Source organism: Candoia aspera, chromosome 5 (genome assembly GCF_035149785.1).
Source record: "Candoia aspera isolate rCanAsp1 chromosome 5, rCanAsp1.hap2, whole genome shotgun sequence".
NCBI classification, from domain to species: Eukaryota; Metazoa; Chordata; class Lepidosauria; order Squamata; family Boidae; genus Candoia; species Candoia aspera.
In genome coordinates, this window is record NC_086157.1 from 8,973,965 (window position 1) to 8,999,722 (window position 25,758).

General features: G+C 41.7%; 2 protein-coding genes across 2 annotated transcripts in view; one reads left to right on the forward strand and one right to left on the reverse strand.

Moving 5' to 3' along the window:
* Positions 1–14,107: 14,107 nt before the first annotated feature.
* OLFM4 (olfactomedin 4) overlaps positions 14,108–25,758 on the reverse strand; it is a 28,572-nt gene continuing 16,921 nt past the window's right edge. The window contains exon 6 of the mRNA XM_063304558.1: positions 14,108–15,899. Coding sequence (XP_063160628.1) covers positions 15,094–15,899 — 806 coding nt within the window. The 3' untranslated portion in view covers positions 14,108–15,093. The remainder of the gene's footprint in view (positions 15,900–25,758) is intronic.
* Positions 19,949–25,758, forward strand: part of WBP4 (WW domain binding protein 4) — a 352,512-nt gene continuing 346,702 nt past the window's right edge. The window contains exon 1 of the mRNA XM_063304560.1: positions 19,949–19,953. Coding sequence (XP_063160630.1) covers positions 19,952–19,953 — 2 coding nt within the window. The 5' untranslated portion in view covers positions 19,949–19,951. The remainder of the gene's footprint in view (positions 19,954–25,758) is intronic.

Sequence of the window (25,758 nt, forward strand, 5' to 3'; positions counted from 1 at the left end):
GGTTGAAGAGAGCTGGATATTTTTACAATTCTAAATGCTTTTCAGGCAGTGTCTGAAAAAAAAATCATTATACAGCTCAGCCTTTTCTACAGATGATAGGCAGACAGATGTATGAGAGGGAGAGGAAGGGAGAAGAAAAGAGATGTCCCATTGTGTTTCCACCAACAGAGCTATTTTTAAAAAATATTCAGAGCTACATTACCTTAGCAGTTATGAATTGGGAACTGCACATGATGGATGGGACCTCAAGTAAAGGTGGGCCAAACCCAATAGAGGGTGGAGTCAGGAGTCAAAAAGGAGGTGTGGGTACAGTTTTCTCTCTTTGATACTGATTTTTCTCTCTGTGACATTTTCTGTTTTCTTTCTCTTAGTTTCTGACACTTACCTCTGTCCACATGCAATAGCTATTGGGAATGAGACAGACTGCTGCCACTGGAATGTTGAACTGTTGATGGCTTTTGAAATTAGGAGGAAATCTCAGGGCCTGGTTTGTCACCTCTTGGTTGAGAAATGTATCCATTTTGACTAAGCAGATGCAGAATTATCAACAAATTCATAGAGGTCCCTGGTGTAGAGAATACGGAAGATGACCTTGACAGAGATGTGGAAGCTCTGTTGCCAGAGCGATAAGGGGTAAAACACTTTTTAAAGTCCAGAATGTCCAGATAATGTTCAGAAGTGGCTCAGGCAGACACCTCCCTAATTTACTGAACTATAAGAAGGAGGCTTCAGCAAAGGATCGTTACTTTGTCGTGGTGCTGGAGCTTGAGCACCTCAATGATGCCATGAGCTAAACCGTGAAGGGCCACCCAAGACGGGAAGGTCATGACAGAGAGGTCAGACTAAAGGTGATCCCTGGGGAAGGTAATGGCAACCCACCCCAGTATTCTTGCCGTGAAAACTAAATGGATCAATACAACCAGATATATGTCGGTATACCATTAGAAGATGAGACTCCCAGGTCGGAAGATGGTCAAAATGCTACTGGGGGAGAACAGAGGATGAGTTCAACTAGCCCCAGACGTGATGACGCAGCTAGCTCAAAGCCGAAAGGACAGCTAGCGGCCGATGGTGCTGGTGGTGAACAGCGAATCCGATGTTCTAAGGATCAACACACCATTGGAACCTGGAATGTAAGATCTATGAGCCAGGGCAAATTGGATGTGGTTGTTGGTGAGATGTCAAGATTAAAGATAGACATTCTGGGCGTCAGTGAACTGAAATGGACTGGAATGGGCCACTTCACATCAAATGACCACCAGATCTACTACTGTGGACAAGAGGACCACAGAAGAAATGGAGTAGCCTTCATAATTAATAGTAAAGTGGCTAAAGCAGTGCTTGGATACAACCCAAAAAACGACAGAATGATCTCAATTTGAATTCAGGGCAAGCCATCTAACATCACAGTGATCCAAATATACACCCCAACCACAAATGCTGAAGAAGCTGAAGTAGAGCAGTTCTATGAGGATCTGCAGCACCTACTGGACAACACGCCTAAAAGAGATGTTATTTTCATCACAGGAGACTGGAATGCTAAGGTGGGCAGTCAAATGACACCTGGAATTACAGGTAAGCATGGCCTGGGAGAACAAAATGAGGCAGGACATAGGCTGATAGAATTTTGCCAAGACAATTCACTCTGCATAACAAACACTCTTCCAACAACCTAAGAGATGGCTTTATACATGGACTTCACCAGATGGACAACACCGAAATCAGATTGATTACATCCTTTGCAGCCAAAGGTGGTGGACATCTGTACAGTCGGTAAAAACAAGGCCTGGAGCTGACTGTAGTTCCGATCACGAACTTCTTCTTGCACAATTTAGGATCAGACTAAAGAGATTAGGGAAGACCCACAGATCAGCTAGATATGAGCTCACTAATATTCCTAAGGAATATGCAGTGGAGGTGAAGAATCGATTTAAGGGACTGGACTTAGTAGATAGGGTCCCGGAAGAACTCTGGACAGAAGTTGGCAGCATTGTTCAGGAGGCTGTCATGTTCTCATTTCAATGTGCTGTTAACATTGTAACGTTTCACATGTCCTTTTCTGTTCCGTGTTCCTTTCACCCGGGGTTTTTCCATTCATTCACCCTCCGTTGTTTTGAGGGCTTGGAATGTATGTTTGGGTTTGCGCTCCTGCTCAAGGTTACTTTCCCAGGCGCGTCTAACGGCTTCTAGCACCTGGGAGGGGGAGCGTCCTGACGAGGGATGGGGCGGAACTTGCTCACAGGCAAGGCTTTTAAGTTTGTATTTGGCGCGCTTTTGCTCATTCTCAGCTTTCTCTGTATTTGCATACTATTCCTTTAATAAATCAGTTATCTTTAAGCCCGAGCTTGTGAGACTGAGTATTTGGGATTAGGCAATCATTACATAAAGCTGAGAATCATTTTATCCCTTTTCCGCTAGCCCCATCCAATCGTTGGATAAGAGGGAACGCTAGCGATGACAGAACCTCAGCTTCGCGCAAGTGAGGGAAGCGAAGAGGAGCGGGAGGCGGCCAGAAGCCGGCCAGCGCTAACCTCGAGAGCGCAAAGAGCAGCACGTCGGGAGTTGCGAGATATCCAATTAGACGAGCTGCTGATATCCATGCAGGAGAGTCTCAGGAGTGAACATAGAACTGTTATGGAAAGAGCACCGGGGAGGGGGTCTCCACAATTGTCCTGGGAGCCCGAAGTCCCCTTGTCACCGAGGGTAACCAACCAACCCCCGGAGGAGCCGGTCACTCCAGCCCGCATGAGGGCATTAGAGGATAAAATGGATTTAATAGTGACGATCCTCAAGGATCTACCCAGAGAGGCAGAGCCCACCCCGGAGGATTGGGAGGAAGAGCCGTCACAGTACCCCAGGCACAGTACCATATCAACCCGGGGGAGAAGCAAGACTCGATCAGCCCGTCAAGGGGGGGAGCGAGAGGCAAGACCTCCTAGGGATCGACCACCCATGGGGGCTCTGCGTACGCTGACATTCGTGGCACCGCCACAGCCAGCTGAGCCGGCAAGAACCTTCCCACCATTTGGAGTAAAATTCGATGGGGATCCCACAACGCTCTCCTTCTTTATCACTAATGCCAAGCATTATATAGAAGATTGGGGTCGGAACTTTCGGTCAGAACATGGCAAGATCAATTTCATTGCCAACAAGCTGAGAGGAAGGGCAGCGGATTGGTATGTGCAACTATGCCAGGCTGAGGCAACTGAGTTAGAGGACTTCGATGACTTTTTGTGGGCACTTAAACAGCATTTCGAAGACCCCCTAGCTCAAGAAACAGCTAAAAATGACCTGCGGAAACTCTACCAAGGGTCCCTCTCAGTTGCCAAATATGCGTTGGAATTTAAAGCTTTGGCAGGAAAAGTGGAAGACTGGTCTGAGCCAACAATAATTGAATTGTTCAAACAGGGGCTAGAACCCGAAATCCTTCGATGGGCACTAGGAAGAGATGATCCCAAAACGCTATATGGGTGGATTCAGTTGGCGGGCAGCGCAGAAAATGCCCTACAAACCTATGCCCATACCAAAGAGCTTAGACAAACGCGTCTTGCCAGAGGAGCGCGCACATCTGGACTTGCCAGCCGCCCCAAACCGAAAACCTGGGAAGAGGAGAGGGAGCAACGGTTCTCCAAGGGTCAGTGCCTCAGGTGTGGGAAAGAAGGGCATCGAGCCACGTCGTGCCCGAGACGCCGTCCAGAGGAACGACAGACGAAACCTACGGTAAAGTCGCCTGCTCCTGCTCCACCGCGAAAACTGAAAGCAGCCGTCGCGGAACTGGACCCCCCAGAACTACCCTTCGGAGAAGAGGAAGAAGAGTTGAAATTCGAGCAGCCGGCGGGAAAAGCCTACCACCTGCCCTGAAGGGCGCCCTAGGGCAGGTGGAAGAAACCGGGCGTAACCACGATTCGGTGAGTGGAAATTTCCCCACACTGACTGTTAAAGTTAAACTGAGCTCAAAAACCAAAACTGTGGAAGTGTGGGCCATGCTAGATTCGGGTTGCTCCCGTTCCCTGATGCACCCTGATGTTGTGGCGGCTCTGGAACTGCCCACGTTCCCTTTGCCAAGACCCATGATTTTCACCCAATTGGATGGAACTATGGCGGGAGGGAAAGCAGTCAATCATTCCACGGGACTGGTCGCCTTACAGATGGGCTCCCATCAAGAAAAGCTGCCATTTGTGGTAGCTCCAGTGGGGGGTCCTCTGGTAATCTTGGGGATGCCTTGGTTTGTGCAACAAAACCCTTTTATCAACTGGCTGCATAGAACTGTGACGTTTGCAGATGGATTTTACAAAGTACCCGAAAAGGACCTACTGGAGGACATGGAGGGTGGAGGGGTAGCGTATACTACTGTGCAAACGCTTCAACCTCTTGAGGGACTACCCAATCAGTATCAGGATTTTGCGGAAGTATTTGGGGAAAAGGAAGCGGATCGCTTGCCACCCCACCGAAAAACGGACTGTGCCATTGAGTTTTTACCAAACGTAAAATTGCCTCACCCAAAAATATACCCCATGTCTCCCAAAGAGCTTACTACGCTAAGGGAGTTCATTGACAAAAACCTGGCTAGGGGTTTCATTGAGCCGGCAAATTCCCTGGTAGGAGCTCCTGTCCTATTCAGGCCAAAAAAGGATGGGTCATTAAGGCTTTGTACCGATTTCCGCGGGCTCAATGCGGTCTCAATATTAAATAAATATCCTTTGCCCCTGATCAAAGATATGTTATCACATCTGGCCAGAGGCAAAATTTTCTCAAAACTGGATTTGAGAGAAGCTTATTTTCGTATTCGCATAAGGGAAGGGGATGAGTGGAAAACAGCATTTAACTGTCCCCTTGGGGCTTTCCAATACAAAGTCTTACCATTTGGGTTGTCCGGAGCACCTGGGGTTTTTATGCAACTAATCAATGAGGTCTTGCATGACCACCTATTTAAGGGGGTACTGGTATATTTGGATGATGTATTGATTTATACTGAAACCATGTCAGAACATATCCACTTGATGCGTCAGGTACTGGCTAAATTGAAAAAAGCAGAGTTGTACGCGAAACTGTCAAAATGTGCATTTCATCAGTCACAAATTGATTACCTAGGCTATCGAATTTCAGCGCAGGGCATTGAAATGGACCCTGCAAAAGTAGAGGCTATTGTGGCATGGGAGCCTCCCCGTACCAGGAGACAATTACAAAGTTTCCTTGGATTCTCTAATTTCTATCGGGCATTCGCCCAAAATTTTGCAGAAATCGCTCTCCCCCTTACTGAACTGTTAAAAACTAAAGGACAGGGGGATACGCGACGTTCCAAGAACCCAGGCGCGCTCCTTAAATGGACTCCAGCCTGTCAGCAAGCGTTCGAAGCGCTCAAACAAATCTTTACCACAGAACCAATTTTACAGCATCCAAACCCCTCTAAACCCTTCGTTGTGCAAGTCGATGCTTCTGATTTCTCCATAGGAGCAATTTTGTTACAATCTGACCAATCCGGCGCTTTAAAACCCTGTGCCTACCTCTCTCGCAAATTCACGGAAACAGAGAGAAGATGGCACGTTTGGGAAAAAGAGGCTTTTGCTGTAAAAACGGCTTTAGAAACATGGCGACACCTATTGGAAGGCACTTCAAACCCTTTTGAAGTCTGGACTGACCATAAAAACCTGGAAGCTCTAAGCACCAGTCGAAAACTCAGTCCCAAACAGCTGCGCTGGGCTGAGTTTTTCAGCCGCTTCGACTTCACCCTTAAATTTATACCAGGCAAGAAAAACTTCTTAGCTGATGCACTCTCGCGCAGACCCCAAGATGCTGGCCCAGGACCAACGGTCCAAGGCACCGTCTGGACCGACAAACAATTAAGTTTGGCAGCAGTGACGCGCAGCCAGACCCGAGCGCAATCAACGCAGCCTCCAGCCGCTCTGCCTTCCAGCCGCTCGCCGCACTTGTCAATTCCCTCCGATTTGCAACAACAGTTGCTTTCCCACCTTAAAACAGATACTTGGTTGCAAACCAATAGACACATTTTAACTTTCACCGACGATCTTGCCTGGCGCAACGATCGCCTTTATGTACCCGATGCTATGCGAAAAACCATACTCCAGCGCTGCCACGATGACAAGCTGGCTGGACATTTTGGCTACGTAAAAACTTTGCACCTTGTTCGCCGGCAATTCTGGTGGCCAACTTTGCTCAAAGACCTGAAGGCATATGTGACTGCGTGCCCTGTATGTGCTGCGATAAAGCGCAAACCAGGCAAACCCCAAGGTCTCCTTCAACCCGTTGCCACCCCATCTGTCCCTTGGCAGGACATTTCCATGGACTTTATCGTTGATCTACCCCCTAGTCAACGCAAAACTGTCATTTGGGTGGTCAAAGACTTTTTTTCCAAACAAGCCCACTTTATCCCATGCGCGTCTATCCCTACCGCACAACAGCTGGCACGCCTCTTCCTCACCCACGTGTACCGCCTCCACGGTATCCCCGCCCGTTTGGTGAGTGACAGAGGCACACAATTTACGTCACAATTCTGGCGGGCATTTTTAAAACTTTTGGGTACAAAACAGTCACTTTCCACCGCCTGGCATCCGGAAACGGACGGATCTACAGAGGCGGTTAATTCCACACTGGAACAGTACCTCAGGGCGTTTGTTAACTACCAACAGGACAATTGGGTCGACTTACTCCCATTTGCTGAGGTCGCTTACAACAATGCTGTTCATCAAACCACTGGTCAAGTTCCTTTTAAAACAGTTTTTGGACGTGATTTTGTTCCTATTCCTGAACTTCCTCATCCTCAACCGCTACCAGCCTCCCTTACTGACTGGGCAGACTCTCTAAAAGACTCATGGTCTAATATTCAACTGGCTCTCCTCCATGCCCAGGCTACCTATAAACGCCATGCCGATGCAAAGCGTTCCCCAGAACCATCCTATGCTGTCGGGGATAAAGTCTACTTATCCACTAAGTTTATCAAGTCCCCACAGCCCTCTAAGAAACTTGGCCCTAAATTTGTCGGACCTTTTCCAATTATTGCTCAACTCAACCCTGTTACGTTTAAACTTGATTTGCCTCACAACCTTAAACGTTTACATCCTGTTTTTCATTGTAGTTTACTCAAACCCTGCCTGTCATCGGACCGCTGGCATCCGCAGCCCATTCCACCACCTCCCCTCATGATCGACAACCAGCAACACTTCGAGGTGACATCCATCCTCGACTCCCGACGCCAGCGCTCCACTTTACAATACCTCGTCCGCTGGAAACATTTCCCTCATCCTGAATGGGTTGCTGCTCCAGACGTGCTTTCCCCTCGTCTCGTAGCCCAATTCCACTCTGCCTACCCTGACAAACCTGCTCCATAATTTTTTTTTGGAGGGGCAATATGTCATGTTCTCATTTCAATGTGCTGTTAACATTGTAACGTTTCACATGTCCTTTTCTGTTCCGTGTTCCTTTCACCCGGGGTTTTTCCATTCATTCACCCTCCGTTGTTTTGAGGGCTTGGAATGTATGTTTGGGTTTGCGCTCCTGCTCAAGGTTACTTTCCCAGGCGCGTCTAACGGCTTCTAGCACCTGGGAGGGGGAGCGTCCTGACGAGGGATGGGGCGGAACTTGCTCACAGGCAAGGCTTTTAAGTTTGTATTTGGCGCGCTTTTGCTCATTCTCAGCTTTCTCTGTATTTGCATACTATTCCTTTAATAAATCAGTTATCTTTAAGCCCGAGCTTGTGAGACTGAGTATTTGGGATTAGGCAATCATTACAGGCGGCAACAAAATACATCCCAAAGAAAGAGAAAACCAAGAAGGCAAAATGGCTGTCTGCTGAGACACTAGAAGTAGCCCAAGAAAGAAGGAAAGCAAAAGGCAACAGTGATAGGGGGAGATATGCCCAATTAAATGCAAAATTCCAGAGGTTAGCCAGAAGAGATAAGGAATTATTTTTAAACAAACAATGCGTGGAAGTGGAAGAAGACAATAGAATAGGAAGGACAAGAGACCTCTTCCAGAAAATTAGAAACATCGGAGGTAAATTCCAGGCCAAAATGGGTATGATCAAAAACAAAGATGGCAAGGACCTAACAGAAGAAGAAGAGATCAAGAAAGGTGGCAAGAATATACAGAAGACCAGTATAGGAAGGATAACAATATCGGGGATAGCTTTGACGGGGTGGTCAGGGAGCTAGAGCCAGACATCCTGAAGAGTGAGGTTGAGTGGGCCTTAAGAAGCATTGCTAATAACAAGGCAGCAGGAGACGACAGCATTCCAGCTGAACTGTTCAAAATCTTGCAAGATGATGCTGTCAAGGTAATGCATGCTATGTGCCAGCAAATTTGGAAAACACAAGAATGGCCATCAGACTGGAAAAAATCAACTTATATCCCCATACCAAAAAAGGGGAACACTAAAGAATGTTCAAACTATCGAACAGTGGCACTCATTTCACATGCCAATAAGGTAATGCTCAAGATCCTGCAAGGTAGACTTCAGCAGTTCATGGAGCGAGAATTGCCAGATGTACAAGCTGGGTTTAGAAAAGGCAGAGGAACTAGGGACCAAATTGCCAATATCCGCTGGATAATGGAAAAAGCCAGGGAGTTTCAGAAAAACATCTATTTCTGTTTTATTGACTATTCTAAAGCCTTTGACTGTGTGGACCATAACAAACTGTGGCAAGTTCTTAGCGGTATGGGAATACCAAGTCATCTTGTCTGCCTCCTGAAGAATCTGTATAATGACCAAGTAGCAACAGTAGGAACAGACCACGGAACAACGGACTGGTTTAAGATTGGGAAAGGAGTACGGCAGGGCTGTATACTCTCACCCTACCTATTCAACTTGTAGGGAGAACACATCATGCAACATGCTGGGCTTGAGGAATCCAAGGCTGGGGTTAAAATCGCTGGAAGAAACATTAACAATCTCAGATATGCAGATGATACCACTTTGATGGCTGAAAGCGAAGAGGAACTGAGGAGCCTTATGATGAAGGTGAAAGAAGAAAGTGCAAAAGCTGGCTTGCAGCTAAACCTCAAAAAAACCAGGATTATGGCAACCAGCTTGATTGATAACTGGCAAATAGAGGGAGAAAATGTAGAAGCAGTGAAAGACTTTGTATTTCTAGGTGCAAAGATTACTGCAGATGCTGACTGCAGTCAGGAAATCAGAAGACACTTAATCCTTGGGAGTAGAGCAATGACCGGTCTTGATAAAATAGTTAAGAGCAGAGACATCACACTGACAACAAAGGTCCGCATAGTTAAAGCAATGGTGTTCCCTGTAGTAACATATGGCTGCGAAAGCTGGACCATAAGGAAGGCTGAGTGAAGGAAGATCGATGCTTTTGAACTGTGGTGTTGGAGGAAAATTCTGAGAGTGCCTTGGACTGCAAGAAGATCAAACCAGTCCATCCTCCAGGAAATAAAGTCAGACTGCTCACTTGAGGGAATGATATTAAAGGCAAAACTGAAATACTTTGGCCACATAATGAGAAGACAGGACACCCTGGAGAAGATGCTGATGCTAGGGAGAGTGGAGGGCAAAAGGAAGAGGGGCCGACCAAGGGCAAGATGGATGGATAATATTCTAGAGGTTACGGACTCGTCCCTTTGGGAGCTGGGGGTGTTGACGACCAACAGGAAGCTCTGCCGTGGGCTGGTCCATGAAGTCACGAAGAGTCGGAAGTGACTAAACAAATAAACAACAACACAATCTAAATAGGAAGCCAACAGACATGAGATGTTTTATACTGCTGACTTATTAAATGCCACAAGGATTCAAGAATTTAGTGGTCAATTGGCAACAGAAGACGCAGATTAATGCAAATAAATGGCTTCACAGCCTCTTCAGCTCTGTGACTGTCTACTAATAGAGTTCTTCCTTCTCCCTTGTTAAAGAGAGCCAATTTGGTCTAGTGGTTAAGGCAACGGGCTAGAAACCAGGAGACTGAGAGTTCCAGTCCTGCCTTAGGCATGAAAGCCGGCTGGGTGACCTTGGGCCAGTCACACTCTCTCAGCCCAAGCCACCTCACAGGGTTGTTGTTGTGGGGAAAATAGGAGGAGGAAGGAGTATTTGGTATGTTCCCCGCCTTGAGTTATTTATAAAAAATAATAAAGATGGCATAGAAAATAAATAAATAAATAAATAAATATTTGCCCATGCTTAGTGAATGAGAGGAAGTGAAGATGGTAGACAGTTTTGTTTTCTTGGGATCAAGAATAAAATAAAGGTGGACAATATGTTAGAGAAGTAAAGAGGAGATTTATCTTAGGAAGGAAGGCAATGACCAATTGTGATGAGGTCATGAAAGTTAGGGATATATCTATGACAAAAATACCAGAATAGTTAGCACAAATGGTCTTTCCAAAGCTAATACACAGCTGTGACACTGAGAAAGAGAGACAGGAAGAAGATAGATGCCTTCATTTATGGATTTGGAGATGGCTACTCAGAGTACCGTGGACTGTAAGCAGCATCAATCTATCAATCTGAAACCAAATGAAGACTGACTGCTCCTTGAGGTTACTATTGGCAAGCAGAGACTTTGAACATGAGATGAGTGGATGATGGACTAGAAAAAATTAGTATGCTTGGTAAGATTGAAGAAGGTAGGAGAAAGGGAATACAATGGGTAATGTGGATGGATAATATCAAAACAATTACTGAGATGACCTTCAAAAAACTGCATGAAAGAGGAAAAGAAAGTAAACATTTGCCCATAAAACCATGAGGAATTGAACCCATCTGGATGGCCTTTAACTAACTACCATGCAGCAGCAGCAGCATGTTTTGAGCTCTTACACCCATTGTAACAAAGGTCCAGATGTGATGATGCAACGCCATGGAGCAGAGCATGGGGCTATAAGCTTAGTATGCTCGCTTGCAAGTGTTAGTCTCTTTTTAAGCACTGAGACTGGTGAGGCTGGAGAAAGCTGTTCCATAAACATTTATCAGCTGCCTCCCAAGACCATCAAGCAAATGGCCAGGTATCCATTATCACAGAAAGACAGGGGGAGAAAGGCAAGGTTAACCCCTAGAGCACAGACCTATCTAAAGGGCTGATTTCTTTGCTGTGCAGTAGGTAGTCAAACATTGTGTGTACGGCTTCATTCTTTCTTCCAGCTAAAGCTTCTAAGCTAGCCAAATCAAGCTGAGGTGCCTGCAGCTGAGTCTTCAGATCTCTTAGAGATCCCTTCAAAAAACACTCACCCCAGTAATGTGGCTGCTAATATAAATATTGGGCAAGAACATTGCATTTTCAATGATGATTTTTTTTGGTCTTGCTTCAGTTTATGTTCTAAAATAGCGTTAACTCTCTGAAACCAGATTTTTTTTTCAAACACTATTGGACCCAGTAGACTTTGATTACATTGCTATGTCACCCTATCGCTTCCCTAGGCCCCTGCAGCTCAAAAGTCCAAAATAGTTATAAAAACAAGGATGTGCTGGGCCCAAAATAAGCTGCTCAGTTTTGTCATAGTGACTGAAGACAGTGTGGCAGGTACATCGTAGGATTGAAGATCCCACTTTCCAAACTCCCTGCTGTGCAAGGATGTTGCCCAAGGCAGATATGGCCACAACGGATTTTCCAGTGGATTCTCCCCATGTACTTGAAACCAGAAGTATACAACATACATCAAATTTGAAACAGGGTTTTCCCACTTTGGTGGGATGATTGTTCTGACCTTATTAGAGGGACTGAAACTTTCAAGCTTGGAATATTTCCATTAAGGTTAGAAGGGCATCAAGATATTTCCTTACTAGACATCAGAACAGGTGATTAAAACTTCAACCAGAGCATTTCAAAGTGAAACCATTTTGAATTCAAACACGTTTCCACACCTTTACGTGGAACTCAAATTAGCATGTGCCCCAACTGAAGTATATATATTTTTTCTTTTTTATATTGCACATTTGGAATATCCAATATACTTCATATATGTTAGAGCTTAGGTGACTTAAGGTTGGATTTGTCTATTAGTTGAACAGGCAAGGCCACTAGAGAATACAAGGACTGTAGACTAGGAAGTACACACAAAAAATCACAGAAGAAGGCAACAGCAAACCATTTTTATTATTGTCACTAAGAAAACTATAGGAATATGTTGGAAAGAGACCATACTTTGACTAGAATCTAAGCTCTAAGCCATACCACTTCAAAATGTATAAGTTGAGGGTCATATGGAATGAAAACTATTCACATCCTACTAGGATGTGATGTCAGGGAGAAATATAGGTAGAAACATTTTTCGACATTTATTTTCTACCATGGATGGAGTATTTTGTCATTTAAGCCTCCCTCTTCAGTCTGAAGAGGCACCACTCAGATACAGGTTTATCACCTCAGTGATAACTAGGCCCAAGATGCCAATTCAAGAGATTCTCCCACAATGCACTTGCAGAATCGAACTGAAGTGTATTTACCCAATTAGCTAAGAGACTGCACTGCGTATTTGCTGACATAAGGCTCCGTAACCATCTGCTTTTCTTTCCGTTTTTTCCTAGGAATCACTTAAGGAACTCAGTCCGGTGTGTGTGAATGTCACTGCTTGAAATGAAAATTGGCCAAGCTGACTGACTGCTATTTCCCAGACCAGCTGTCAGAATCAGCTCTACTTGCTAAAGAATTCCCCTTCTCTCTCTCCCCCCCCTTTTTTTTTAGTTTATTGAAAGGGAAGGAAGGAAGGAAGGAAGGAAGGAAGGAAGGAAGGAAGGAAGGAAGGAAGGAAGGAAGGAAGGAAGGAAGGAAGGAAGGAAGGAAGGAAGGAAAACCCTATGAGCAGTCACTTTCAATAACACAGAAGCTCACATGCAATTCCAAATTATTACAAAAACTATTAGTATTATGTTCAACATGAATTATGCAAAGCATTACATTTTATGCAAATGTACTTACTTTCCCAAGCTGACACAACATCTGTGTTTTATTGTGGAACTACTTTTGTTTGGGGCTTTATTATTAATATTATTTTATTATTCATTATGTGGAATTTATATGGCAAACTAACATGCTAGGAAGAACACTGCAAAACATAGAGGAAGGATAGTTTTAGTATATCAAATAAGAAGCATTCAGGAACAATAGTAACTGTTTATCAGGTTATAATCTAACCAGAAAACATTAGAAACCTTTGCACACACACAAATGAAGGATAGGAATGTGCTTGCTTTGAATAAAAGACAGCTAATTCTCTCTAGAGTAAAAACCTTAGGCAAGAGCTGAAGTGCATGGGCACAAAGCAAAAATTCCAGTGCCAGTAATGGTCTAAGAGTTCTGGTGAAACTAAATCACTTTTGAACAAAACTAACTGAAGAGCACAGGAAGGGTGCCAATAATCCTAATTGTAAATCATCTTTTCTTTACATTACCTCGCTGTCAAGATAAAAATGCAAACAGTGGAAACCCATTGCTTGGGAGAAAATACTGTGCAACATAAGCATTATCCAACAGGTAATTTGAAAAGATTAGCTCTTTCATCCCATAGGAAGGATGAAACCCAACACAGCTGATTAATGCATTGAAATGAACGGGTTGACGCAGAAATATTTCTGTATTGGATGTTGGACTTTTACAACGTTTGTGAGGCTCTTTAGAATAAGACACTGATAACTGGATTGGTCAGAAGAAACGTTACGTGAATCCCTGACTAAACATTGCTTTACCCATTACTTTTACATTCACAGCAAAATGGAAAACTATAGGGGGAAAAATAGCTTTGCAAAAACCTACCCAATGGATGACATTTTGCAAACAGTATGACAGCAGCCCCGAGAGGTTTCTTGAGCAAGCCGCACTGAAATGAATGAGCATGTCATGCTGGCCCCCTTAATTCCACCGGAATGTTTAAAGAATGCCCCGGGAGGGCGTTTTACTACATAGTAAAGAAGAGTTGTAAGTTCCACCCAGTCGGAACCTATGACACACATTCAGACTGTGACAGAAGCAGACAGCACACATATTGGGATAGAAACACATTTTCTCAGCAAGTGATGATTGCAGTTTGAATGTTGGAGTAATAGAGAAAGCAGGTTTTTGCCTTAAGAGAAAAAAAATGTTAAGCCTGCAAAGAAAATATCCATTTATTGGGATGGCAAAGGAAAAAAAATATAGCCAAGTCCTGTGGCAGAGATTAAGGCATTGTTTTTATTTTTATTCAGTCCAAAAATCTGTAGAGACATTTCTTTTCATCTATTGCCAAATATACACACCAGCTGCAGAAAGCTGTGGGATCTAGACAGACAAGTGGCCTGGCGCAACTGAATGGGCCTAGCCCGCAGCATCTACAGTAGACTCAAAATGGTTGTCATGGCAGCATGTTCGAAGCCCCACCCCCTTGTACTACCATCTTGACTTTTTTGATCCCCAGCCCACCCTAAGAATGCCAGTCAGGGCAACTGTCCAAAGTTAAGTGCTTTTTTTTAAAATGATACTGGTCACATGCTGACTTTGTCAGCATGTGACCCCAAGTCTACTAAAATGGATTGTCCCTTCTACCCAAAATATACTGTATCAGAGTTAAAGAATTAACCCAACATGATTAACCTGGTTTAACCTTTTTCTGGGTTCACACAGCACACTGAACTATAAAGTAATCAAACTGGCTGAGTTTGCATAACATTTTATGGTATTTTTTTAAAAAACCATAATCAAGAGATGAACACTAAAAAGTTATGCAGCCACTGGGTTTGAAACTGGTTAAGTCTGTTGTGTGTGATACACATGCACCCCTAAAGCATCTTTGCACAAAAGAAGCTCTCACAAAACCCGCCTCCTCCTGCCCATCACACTGCCAAATTTGGCCTCAAAATACATAAATTCAGTAGAGCAATTTCTCAGATTTTTTTTCAGAAAATAGAAGTGTAACCCCTTTTAAAAACATACCACGTGAAAAAAAAAAACATGAATTTTTCAACTCCCCCCTGATGGACTTATTGTATCACCTCTATTCTCCCTGAAACCTCTTATATTTTTATTTTTTATATATTTTTAATGCGGTGGCCAGATCCAAAACGAATTCTCTTTCCTATCCTAGACGATGATTGCAAATGGATGAAATCTTTGCTTCCCTATGGCCTTGAATATCCCAATAGTTTTTAACCTCCCTGGAAAACTATGATGATGGAAGAGGCTTGAAGTTTAACTCATAGCGAAGAAGGTAACCATCATTGTAGATGTACAGCTTCCGATCTATAGGGCTGTAGTTGATGCTCTGAATGGTTTCCAGCATTTTATCTACAATGATGGTTATGCTCCCTTGTCTTCCAGTGTTGGTGTCAAAAGTGTAGAAGATTTCTTCTTTCCTAGTATTGAGAGGCCTGGTAGCATAGAGCACTCCACATACAATAAAAGCATTGGAGACCGAAGGCCTATATTGTTTTGTTTCCCATGTGTTCAGCACATCAAGAGATGTTTCATTAAGTCTGCTAATGACAATGTTACCTTGGCTGGCTTCTGTTGAGTAAATAACCCACAACCCACTCTCATCCACGGCAAAATCAATGTCTTGCCAAGATACCCCTGCATATGAAAACCGATTGTTGTAAGCAGCATCTGGAAGGGTCTTCCTCAGCTCTACCGTATTGGAGCTTAAATTTAACTTAGCCATATCTCTTGAGGAATATGCATTATAATACATGTAATTATTATAAACAGCTGTGCCACTTCCTTCGCCATACCGAAACTGGTTTTGCTTGGCATACTTGAAGAGCAATAAATCATCATAGGAATTGTAGAGTCGATAATATTCCAGGTATCTTCCATCAGTATTCAGAGGTGCAACCCAATAAAGTTCATTTCCAGGGTTAAGAGGAGATGAATATCTGCCCCAGGCTCCATATTTGAAAGCAAACCCTCTCCAGTTGAGCTGTATCATGTAAGGCTGGCTGATGTTCATAATTGGGCCATGACCGCAGTTCCCTATAATCAAGAAAAAGCATAATGTTTAAATGTGGGAGGTATTCAAAGATTACAAATAACTCAGGCAGGGAATAGATTCATGTCTCCAGAATACCTGACACCCACTAAGCTCCTCGTCAGTCTTGTGCCTTCTGGTACCATTCCTCTCTCACCATTTACCATCACTTCCCTGGTTGTGATTTCCCCAGTCAGACTTACACAGGACTTTTTTTTTTTTTAAGACTATGTATCTTGGAATTTTCCACCCAGAGTCCCTCTTTTGGGGGAGATGGGCAGTAATTAAATTTGAATAATAATAATAATAATAATAATAATAATAATTTCAGGCACACAAAGAAATGAGAAATGTTGCCACTAATTTTTAAGAGAAAAAGGTCCATGGGCCTTTAGAAAGATGTGAAGACTGCATGCAGCCTGAGGCCACAAAATATCTGTCTACAATGTATCTTACCTATTGATCAGTTAGTCTGCAATAGTTCTAGAGAAAAAATATTCCAAGATGACGTTCTTAATGAATTAATAATTCTACACAAAACTGATGAGAAGTGTCAAGCTCAGAAAGGAAATCAGTATTGTGGAATCTTGATTCTACCATTTAGTATTCAATAAATTAGCTAATAATTTCTTCAAGAAGGGATTTCCGGATGCAGGCCAAATATCAAACAATATCAAACAACTTTGTCTTTAAGTAGGGTTGTAATTTTTGAAGAGTTCATTGTTTTGAGAATTTGTACACTGCCTTTCTAGTAAATGATTATGGCCATAGTCATTCCTAGCCAACTTGTGCTGATCAAATCTGATTATCTAAATGAAAAGTTACAATAAAAAAATCCCAGAAAAAGACACAGGCAGACTGTATTTCTGGCAAGAAAACTTCAGACATGTTCATGTAGCTACTAGGAGTCAAGCTCAACTCAAGGGAGATGTCTTCTCAGAGCAATTTTTTTCCCCTTATCATGTCCATATTTTCTACCAGATCAAAGTTCAAAGTACATCAAGCCTACTCCTCAATCTTAGTCAGCAAAAATCTCAAGATCAATGTTGAAATGGAGTTTTGTAAGCCAGACTTCATGACTATTCCTAAAGTGGTCTACTACCAAATCTTTTGGCCAAAATAGTTAGCAGTCCCTCCACTGATGTTCTTTTCTTCTAGGATGACTACTGAAGGACAGAAAAGAATCCTCCTTAAAGATCTAGATAGCTCAAGGGCTAGCAATTGCTGATCCAAATTTCAGCCCACTAATGCATTCATACAACTGGTACCAGGTCTCCTATTTGCTTCTTAGGAACTTAGAAATACATTAACCCCATTACCCAAGATTTTTCAAGTCAAAATGCTGGTCTCTGAGCAAGTATAGATTCTCAGATTTGTCATCTATGCACAATTCTTCTCCTTTCCAATCCTTCCCTAATACCAAGGAAAGGGCTGAACGGCTGTTCTCTGTCAGCAATCAGAAGTATCATTAAGCATATTAAATACTTAAACTGGACTTTGAACCATCTGTACAGCAAAGGAAGCCAAAACAATGGATGTACAGTAGATCCAACTGTTGAAATGAACCCAGGTACTGTATGATGCTGGCAACGGTCTCTTGTGTCTTGTCTCAATTTTTGGGCAATATGTCCAATGCATCTGATCTGGCATTATAATGCCTGCCAAAAAGAGGAGCTCTGCAATTGATTTTCTTCCTGGAACTATAGAAAGAATTGTGGAATGGTCTGACTTGTACATGAAATAGATGAGTACATTACTGGCCTTTGATGGTTTTAGAGAATGTCATCACCAAAACTGTCAATTTATATCTCTGAGGCTTTCCAGTTTGAAGTTCTATTGCAGCTAAGAAATAGACTTGAGGTATCTTTTTACATTGATCAGATTTCACCTTTGGGAACGATGGAAGTCAAATGCAAACTCTCTGTCGAGGCCTTTTATAATAAGCAATTGAACTGTGATTCAAACCATTCAACGCTCTCTACAGTTGGCATCTACTACTCTCTGTAGCAGGTGAGGAAACCAAGAGAGGCTTGATATGTAAAAGACATCCATGAATTACAAAGGAATTAGCTCTAGGTTTTTCTTCAGTTTCAGTATCAGTTCCCTGCAATGCTTTTTAACAGATATTTATCTCAGTTTTAGAGGTCGAAAATCAAACATGAATGCCAAATTCAGAAAAAGCTGCATAAGGATTTAATATCTATTGGTGAATTTTGATTTGTTGTTTCAGATAATTACAATTAATGCATTTGTTTTCTGTTATACTACACTTTAGAGAAATAAGCCTATTAAGTTTTATGTATACGCTTTCATTTAGGAAGGTTTTTGCCTTTTTAGAAGAAAAAAAAAAGATTGTGGCAGGTTTCTGCACTTAGAATGGGAAATAAGATATATAAGGATAATCTAAAGCAATAATGCCCATCAAAACTTGCTGATTAATTTTAATTTCTAATGTGAAAGAAGGGATAAAGTATATAAGTGTAATCCTAAATCTTGTATCCTCCCATGCCTTTATTCTGGATCTACCACTCTTCTGAGTATTCATGAGGTACTAAACTCAGCCCCAAAAATGTTGTGGCGCATTGATCTAAAAGTATGGCAATGATTCGAAGGGGGATCAAATGACACCTTATACTTTAAGCCACAAATATCTATTTTTTTCTTCAACAAGTTCCATGTTCAAGAATTGCATGGCAATTCTTATCAAGAAGTGTATAAGAATGTGCCATTAAAAAAGCCCACTAATAGGTAAGAATCTCATCTTCAAATCTCTTGGTATTACAATCTTGATCAGAATTGACCCCATCCCTTTGATTCACTCATTGAGGAAGCAAATGGGACATAACTCTAGGCTTTATATTATGTTTTAAAGGCTACAGAAATTGTTCTTGGTCCACAGAATTTGCTCTATGTGTATCAAAACATGGAGAAATTTATTCTGAAATGAAGGGTGATATCATTTTAGATTGCAGCTGGGGCAACATTGAAAACTCCACCCTACGTTGTAACAATTTATTGCACGTTTAAAGAGGTATGCTTAAACGGTTGCCTTGTACAGGATGAAGAAAGGAGGAAAATCATAGTTAATATGTAAACCTCCACCTGCATTTTTAAATTATACAGTCCAGCTACATAACAGAGATCTGATATATATACACAAAATCCTCGATGTTCAATCATCCATACAGCTCTGTAAAACACACCAAGGTTACTATTCCTATAATGCTAATAGTAACCTAACAGAACTAAGGTCACCTAAATTCATAGGTGACAGAGTTGAACAGGGATCTTCCAAACTCACACTCTGGATCACTATATAATCAACATTAGCTTTTGGCATAGATACCTATCTGAATATACCTCCATCAGCACAATAAAAAAGCCAATACAGATTACAGTCATTTTATGAGCCAGGTTTATGGCTAAATGCCTTGCAGCTTACCAGCTTTTAAATCAATAGCAGCCTTTTAGACAGCTGAGATGTAAGGTAATATTGCCACTGTAATTTATAGTTTGTCCTTAACTGTCAACACATTGACTGAATTAATATTCCTAAATCAGTAACATTCTTTTCAAATTAAATGCTTATTAATGACTTGCATAAATCTGAAAATATACTTAAAAAGAAACACCTGTACCAAGCTGTGAAGGTAAAAAGAAAGTGTCACAGCCAGTCACATACATTTAGCCTGACATAGTTTTTCATGTCACTAAACTAAGCACTGATCTAGCTTCAATTTAATAATTCATGCATTGTTTCATAAATTAAAAAAAAATTCATCTATTCAGCCATGAGACTTTTTATTATACAAAAGTAACAAGATTCCTTTAAAGTGATCTCACACCTCAACACTGCTTTGTGGGGTTTTTTTTTTATTATTATTATTATTATTTATGAAGTAATCCATGAATTATTAAAGTTACAAGTTTATTTGATTTAATAGCACCAAACATGGTTAAAGTTTCAATATTTTTCCTTTTATTAAAATAAATAATAATATTTTATGAAACAGTCTTTAACACAAGCAGAAAAACAGTATGCTGGGCAGGGAGAGCCATTCAATTCCTGTACAGGTTTTGAAGATTGTATGAAGCTTAATTTTGTTTAATGTAAGCCTGCTGAACCGGAACTTAAGGTTGAGGGATGAAAGAAAATAAAGTACCATCTCAATCAGGAAATATTCAAATGCTTATGAAATGAATGCACATCACTTCTAACTTCACTATTTAAACTTCTGCTTTTTCTGTCCTTTGCATTGATATACTCCCTGCATAGCTCAAAATCCAAATACAAGATAACTTGAATGCTAACACAGAAATATTGGGAATGTTTCACACACTAGGGTAAATAGCCAGTGATTGACCCTTCACAGCATAAATCCAGGATGTTCCCTAAATATTCTAGACCTTCACTGGCCTTGTTTTCCAGGCATGGTTAACCCAGAGCAGATATATCAGTATATAGAAAAAGATGGCTATGGCTCTCACATATTTTGGAAAACATTGTGAAAGCACACTGTATTCAACCAAAAATATCCACTGGACCTACAATGTACAAAATGGCATGTGGAATACTGATTTAATAGAAATTCTACTTTCAAAAAAACCCCTGAGATACACAGTTCTGTAGGAGGCATAGAAACCAGGGGTTCTTTCTTTCTCTCTTTTTTTTAAGGAGAAACCAATGACCTTTAAGGATGAAAAGAGGCAGACTTTGATCTTGGAATGGTGGCAATCATCTGTTATCATGGCAAAAGATTGTGCTGCTCTATGGAGCTGGGCCTGAGTTAGTTAAACAGATGGAAATGTCAAGGAATTGCCAAAATGCGCTTCAGAAAACAAGAATGTAATTTGGCACCTGCCAAAGGCTGTTTTCCTCTCCAAATGAGTGCTGAGCTAGAAATGTGCAGGTACAACAGTGGAGATATTTTGCTTGAACATCACTGCAAACTCGGCTAATCCACTCTATGGAGCAGAACCATGAGGTGGCTTTCTAAAGCTCTGCCATAGTCATTAGCTTCATATATTCTCATTAGATTTATAAGCTTAGGTGGTGCTGGGATTTCCTGGCACTTTTGTACACACCACAAAAAGAAAAGGAAGAAGAGCAAAAGAAATGCATTGGAAATAGGACAAAGCATAAAGCATGCCCAGCTTGGTGTGGACATAATAAACCTTGTATGAACCTAAAGCGAGCAGCAGCCAAATCAGCTGGCAGGGGAAAAGGTTTACGGCTATTTGGAGAATGTACTTAACTATCTGCTCACCTGTTTAAATGAGGAATACAAAACAGCCAAGAGAGGGTGCAGAGCTACTTACTTTGAATGCAGAACAACCAGGTGCCACCTTCCTTCCTTGCTGTGTTCTCAAAGATGCAAATTCAGTGAGAGGAGTTTTCAAACAACAGGGTAGAACAAATAGACTCTAAACATTTGGCTTGAACTGTCTTGTTCCAGCACAGGAACTTAAGGAGGAGGGGGGAATGTGTATACGCACACTGATTTCCATACTAGTGGAAGTATGTACTAGTGGGTTGGTGGGGTGCATAATTTATCTCCTGAAATCAGCACAGGCTTGCCTCTTCACCATTACCCAAAGGTTCTTCCCTGCCTGCATACCAATAAACACACCCTTCACAAAGAGAGATTCCGACTATGCAGAATTCCTACTTCTGCAGGGAAGCATTTGCATGTGTATTAATAAGTATAGCAAGGCCTTCCACCTCTCTTATTTCATTCTGAATCTGCAGACATCTCAATTCAGAAAGGAGTGAAACAGGGTTGTATTCAGGCCCTGCTTCTTTTCAATATCTAGGCAACTCAGTGACCACCAGCTTAAGCAAAGCAGAATTCAAGCCCTCTAAACTTAGACAGCAGGCTGTACTCCTTTATGCTTCCTATTTCAGGTTGGCCTTCAAAGAAGTCTATGGGCCCTAATGGATTAGTGTAGAAAAAAAGGCTTACTATACTATTATAAAACCAAAATCATGGATTTCTCAACGGCACTTAGATCCCACAAACATCAATGGCAGATGAACAATAATAATAGGGACCAGGTATATCCTTTAGATTTCTTGGCATTGTATTCCAACCATCTGGAATCTCGCACAAACAAATTGAACTTATTTCTGGCAAGGTCAACAACAGTGCTAAGGCCGTATTGGCCTTCTTTTATATCTAAGGAGGCAAGAACATCCCTGCTGCCATCAAATTCTTTAAAGCCAAATCCAACTCCCAGATGTTACACAGCTCTTAAAGCCCGTAGATAATATCCAGTCCATATTCCTAACAGAGCTATTCCAAGGACCTTGCTGCATTTTGCAATGAAGAATTTTATTTGGAAACTGGGATGATCCCTCTGGAATCTAGACTCTGAATGTGCTGCCTCTCTTCCTGACTCAGGCTTCACTTTTCCAGCATCTCCCTGGGTGTCATGATCCCGCTTGGTGATTTTTCCTGTTTCCAGAAAGCCAAATTCAGACCAATCTATATCAGTGTGGCATCTTGGGTTCAACCCTCCTGGCATGGTGCTACCAAGAGCCACAATCCAGCAGCAGGTATTTTACATACAGTAGCTCTCCAGGTGCAGGAGGGCAAATTAGGTCATCCCTATTGGCAGAAAAAAACCTGGAAAGCCTACATGCCAGCAAATTACCTGTTCAATATTACCTGCCCAACATACTGTAGAGCTTTTTGTTGAGTCCGTATTAACGTCTTGCCCTCTGCAATACTGGAGGGCAGGGGTAACAAAGCTATCCTGTGACTTGGAGGAACCTGAAACTACAGCCCACATGTTCCTTCAGTGTCCTTTCTACAGCAACTTGTAACTTACCCTCCTAACTCGGTTTGCTAACAGAAGTTCCACCTGTTCTGAGGACAATCTCATTGGTTTTTTACTGTTGGAGTGGAACCTTCCAGGACAGTCACAACCTTCCTTTCAACTGTCATGGCTTCACACAGAAAAATACTCTCCCAGTTTTAGGATCTCACGTATACTTTTTTAATACTTTTTATGCTGTTTTGTGTTTTCATGTTTTCACAGATCACAGTAAGTTTATATGGGCGTAATTAGTATTATTAGTTTAGCACTTAGTATGTTGGTATTTTATTCATAAAATAGTTTATATTTGAGTTAATTCGTTTTAAGTATTTAGATGTTTAATATTCTACTATTTATATTTATAGTGTTTAACACTCTGAAGCACCCATCTACTCCTATGAATCTTCTAGAAAATGATTATGTATCTTAATGTGAGCCTTGTAACTTCTTACGAAAATTGCATGAAATGCTGGACAATCACTGCAATAAACTACCCCTTTCCTTCCTGAATAACTTTTTTCTAACATTAAATTTGGAGTATTTTAAGACAGAAGGGGATATTTCAGAAGAAACAGAGTCTCCTCTGACACGCTGTCACCCACAATAACACAAATGATGGCTTTCAGGTATTTTTTAGAAACTTCTTAGCCATTCCTGAAAGAATACAGGAATGGCTTTCTAAGCTGTAGAGGTGGCACTTCTGGTCTTCTGTACTTTTTTGTGTGTCTTTTTTCTATTCACTTTTGACCCAGCAGGCAAAAGGTTTGTTATCTTTCAAAGAGAGGGGGGGGGGGGAACACCTAGAAAGCAAGTAGTTTAAAGCTGTGTTTGAAAAAGGAAAGGGTCTCTTTTACCATCTCATTTTTATTGCCAGTAAGAGATCTGAAGTTCTTGAAGAGAAACAAACAGCTTCAGTTTCCCAGACAAATATCATTTATGCAGCAGTTCCTCCAAAAGACTTCCCTTCTATAGATAGACAGGAATAGATCTGGGATCTGGTTCACATCAATAATTACTAAGGGCAGAGATGGGATAATACCCTGTAACCCTTGGGTGGTTACAATTTGGAATGGGGGTTATTGAGAACATTAGAGTAGACAAGGCCCATTGATGTGCTGTCCCTTAAGAAGTTCTCCAGAACAAGGGAGTAGCTTGGAGTCTGGCTACTTATAGGACTGTCTCTCCCTGGTTGTCTCTACCTGTCTCATTCAATCCAGCAGAAGGGGCATGCTTAAAGTCCTGTCTGTTAAGGTGTGTTGGCTAGCAGGACCCAGGAGGAAAGCCTTCTCTGCTGTGGCACCTGCCCTCTGAAATATCATCCCTTTGGAGATTAGATTGGCCCCATCCCTATTGGCCTTCCATAAGGGCCCAGGTGTCTGATAGAGCCTGTTTCTTCCTTATGCTGAGTGACTGATTGATGTTTTTATAATTTTTTCCTGTCTACTATGACTTTTTACCATTTTTGTATACGTTTTTATATTTTTAATATTGTTAGCAAACCAGAATCTTCTGTTTCTAGTCACTGAAGTCCCTGACTTCCTGCAAAGTAATGTGTGAACAAAGCCCAACACATTTTACACACATTTCCTTGGATAGTGTCAAAAAAGGAGGGAAAGTAGAGCTAAGAATGTCTTAAGCATATCTCGTTCATAGGTTGAGATGAAGGCAACATCATGGAACCATGGCAGAAAAAAGAAGTGGCTGTGGGTTAGATGCATGTGGGGAAAAGCTCTCAGAATTATAAACAGGAAGAGAAAAAAGCAAATATCTCCTAGTTGTGTAATAGGAATCAATTCTGCAAATGTATCATTCTCAACCTTTGGAAGATCTGAAAGACCAGGCTGGAAATAGATCTAGAGAAAATCTATCTTTGTTGCCCCTAAAAGTCAACATGGGCTTGATGAGATATAATCAATCAATCAACCAACCAACCAACCAATCAGTTCACTCACACATCTCTAAGTTCATACATGTTGGGTCTACCTTTATGGAAACCTGCCAACCTCTTGAGCTTGTGATTACTGTGATCACACTCAGAATTCTCCACAGTTCTCATCATTGTGTCTCAAAGAAACTATTGTAGTGTTGGAGAAGATGCATAAGAGATGCATAAAAGGACCATCAAAATGATGAATAACTTGGAACAATTCCCCAGGGTTATAACCAGTGGCACTTTTAAGCTGAGAAAAAAGTGTGTCTAAGAGACAACTTGATAGAGATGTATAAAATTATTCATTGTGTCAAGAAAGTAGACGAAGGATTTTTTTTTCTTCCTTTGTCGTAATAGCAACATTGAGGGTCATCCAATGTTGCTAAAGGATTGTTGATTCGGGAAAGACAAAAGGAAGTACTTTATCACACACCATATACGTAAATTACAGTATTTGCTTCCAAAAGAAGGAATAATAGCTGACTTTAATAGCTTTAAAAGCAGATGAAACAAATTCATAAAGGAAATAGCCTGTCAATAGCTATTAATGTCAGGAGGCCCATATATAACTTCAAAATTTTCAGGCTAGAGAAATGTTTAAGAAATGGAATGTGTCAGTTTAGCACTGAGTGTATTTGTTTACTCAGCCTTTTTAACGGTATTTATGCCAGATTATTTTCTGATGTAAATGTGCATGTCAATTTAATTCCTTTTCTTGGTTCTAATCTATACTTTGGACTTTGCTGAGGCTTCTTTAATCTGGCCACTTCCAGATAGGTTGGGCAATATGCATAATTGCCATTCAGTATAACCAAGGGCTGTGTTGGCACCAAATTCTGAATTTCAACATGACAAGAGGCAGACAGACTTGCACAGGCTGTTTTCAGTCAAACCTGGGAGGCCTTGATACCATAATCTGATCCCCAAAGCACCTCTATTAAACACACAAAGAATAATCCATCATGAGGATCCATCAAAGTATTCTGATCTTTAATGCCTCTTTTTTTCAATCACTGCGGGGAAACATGGAGAAGACCATGGCATGCATGGGTTTGGGTTCAACATCATAATATAGATCCTTGATTCAGCACCTATGAATTTAAGGAACAATCCTT